The following is a 2,133-nucleotide window of genomic DNA, read 5'->3' as shown; positions in this document are numbered from 1 at the left end:
CTGCTCCAAGTGCTCTCAAATCCATCGTACTCCCAACTTCTTACCTCTTCACCCTCCCTAATCTATCAGTCTGTTCATTCTTATTTTACTTTTTACTCTCCTAAATTCATTTAATTTAATCTTTTTATTTTTAATATTCTGGGCACCGGTAGAGCGTACTGGTGTACCTTCAGCACGAACTCAAACTTAGTACACTATCCACATTTTGTTACTATTTCAGTCTATTATTTTGCTGTAAAATCTAATAATAATAATAATAATAATAATAATAATAACATAAGTCTTTAAATCATCAACAAATGGTATCGCTGCTTTGATGAGAGGAACAACATTGTGAATAAGAGTACCATGCAGAGTAGCCATTCTATCAAACTCTGCTTCATAGCCAGGATGAACTATGACCTCTACTACACCTACAAGTATAATGTAGTGTAAAGACACTGAATTACGTATAATTAATGTCACTAGCCTTGTGCAGTAGCATCAGTATTGGTAGTTACTTGAGTCTCACTAGTAATATCTTGTAATTGTTGAGATCCTGTATTTATTATAATAGTGAATATATGTTATTATTATTACTTGAAGCTGTTGAAGCACTTGCTTGTTGACAAGACGGCATCACTGTTACTGTTGAAGGAAATAACTTTCCTATTGTATTAGAATGTAAATAAGTAAAGTTAGTCTGGCAAGCCAGACTAAAGTAAAGTGTATACATAGAATTACCATATTTCATTATTATATCACTAGCTAAAGACACTGCTTCATTTGATTTTATTAGAATGCTTGTCAGAGTACATAAATTGTTATGATCTTCAGCTACAGCACTTAATATTAGTAACATTGGATCTCCTACCAATGAATAACCACAACTCTTCACTTCTGCTAATGTATCCTTAGATATCAATCCCTTTGTATGTAAGAGATCAACTGATTCCTCAGTAAGAACAACTTGAGCTAGTCTACCAATATAACACTGTAATATCTCACTAACAGGATCTGCCACTAATAAAAATATAAACAAAGTGCAACGATAATAACATTATTACTTGTTTTGCAAATATCAATGCCAATAAATTTTACATCCATTTCTCTAAGAGCATTAGCCAGTGTCTTCCAGATAATAGGACCAACAGTGGTGACATTATCATCAGCTTTAGTCAACCACTTGGTTAAACACTCCACCAGGCAGCGTGAAGGATTGCTTCTATGAGCTGACTCAATAGCTTCCAGTGTAGGGTGAAGTAGACCAAGATTCAATCCAAATTCAAACCATCTTGCATCAGGGAATTTGTAATGCTTCAAGACTTGTAAAACAAACTTTAACTTACTAATGTCTGAAATCTCCTAAAGTTATCGGCCCCAGGAAATAGTGGGTGGGCGTGCAGGAAATGACTCACGCAATGCTTTGAATTAGCTTAGGTGTCCCTAGTAGTTAGGCAGATAGGTGAAACAATTGTGGTTTTTTACATAGAATTATGAAACTTGGAGTAAAAATAGAATATATTTTTGTAAATAATTGAAGAAGTGGAGCCACAGCAAATTTTACTTTTGACACCTTATTGGCGTTAATTACGTTTTTAAGAAAAGGTGACAAAAAAACTTTATAGCAAAAGTACTTAATATGGGTATCATTTTAAAGCTCTTCTTTCAAAGATTCTTTTAAAGTTTGAATCACAGCTATATCTCATTCTCATCAGAAGTTATGGTCAATTATAAAAATCATAGTTTTATCAAAAAGCTGGAAATAACTGTTTAAGCAAAATAATATCTATTAGTCATTAATCAATGCATTCTCCTTCACAATGACACAATAGAGTACATTTTAAAGCTGCTCTATGGCATTTGCATAGCCCTGAGGGCATCTTCCTTACAGTTACAGTATTTATGCTCCCTGGAAAAAGCACTAGCTTCTGCACAATGGTTTTCAAACTTTTGCATGGGTTTGTCCATTCCCAATTCTCTAGAGAAGGCAAGTTCATGGCAGCTTGATACACTTTCCTCAGCAAAGCCCACCTTAGTACACAGCTCATCTTGTATGCTGAATTAGGGCTACTTTAGTAGGAGGAATACATCCATTGATATTCTTTTCTTTGAAAGAAGAGCTTCATTTGTTCTATTATAAAGCAGGATAGT

General features: G+C 34.1%; 1 protein-coding gene across 1 annotated transcript; it reads right to left on the bottom strand.

Annotated features, from left to right (window-relative positions):
• Window positions 1–276: 276 nt before the first annotated feature.
• LOC109583971 (uncharacterized) lies at window positions 277–733 on the bottom strand (the record flags this gene model as incomplete). Its single annotated transcript, XM_019999515.1, has 3 exons — window positions 580–733; window positions 470–538; window positions 277–413 (listed from the first exon to the last, which is right to left on the bottom strand). Coding segments are annotated over exons 1-3 (360 nt in total), but the record flags the coding sequence as incomplete, so codon positions are not given.
• Window positions 734–2,133: the final 1,400 nt, after the last annotated feature.

This window comes from Amphimedon queenslandica, unplaced genomic scaffold (genome assembly GCF_000090795.2).
Source record: "Amphimedon queenslandica unplaced genomic scaffold, v1.1 AMPQUscaffold_13260, whole genome shotgun sequence".
NCBI lineage: Eukaryota > Metazoa > Porifera > Demospongiae > Haplosclerida > Niphatidae > Amphimedon > Amphimedon queenslandica.
The sequence above is the reverse complement of the archived record's forward strand: the minus strand, read 5'-3'. Positions and strand labels throughout refer to the sequence as shown.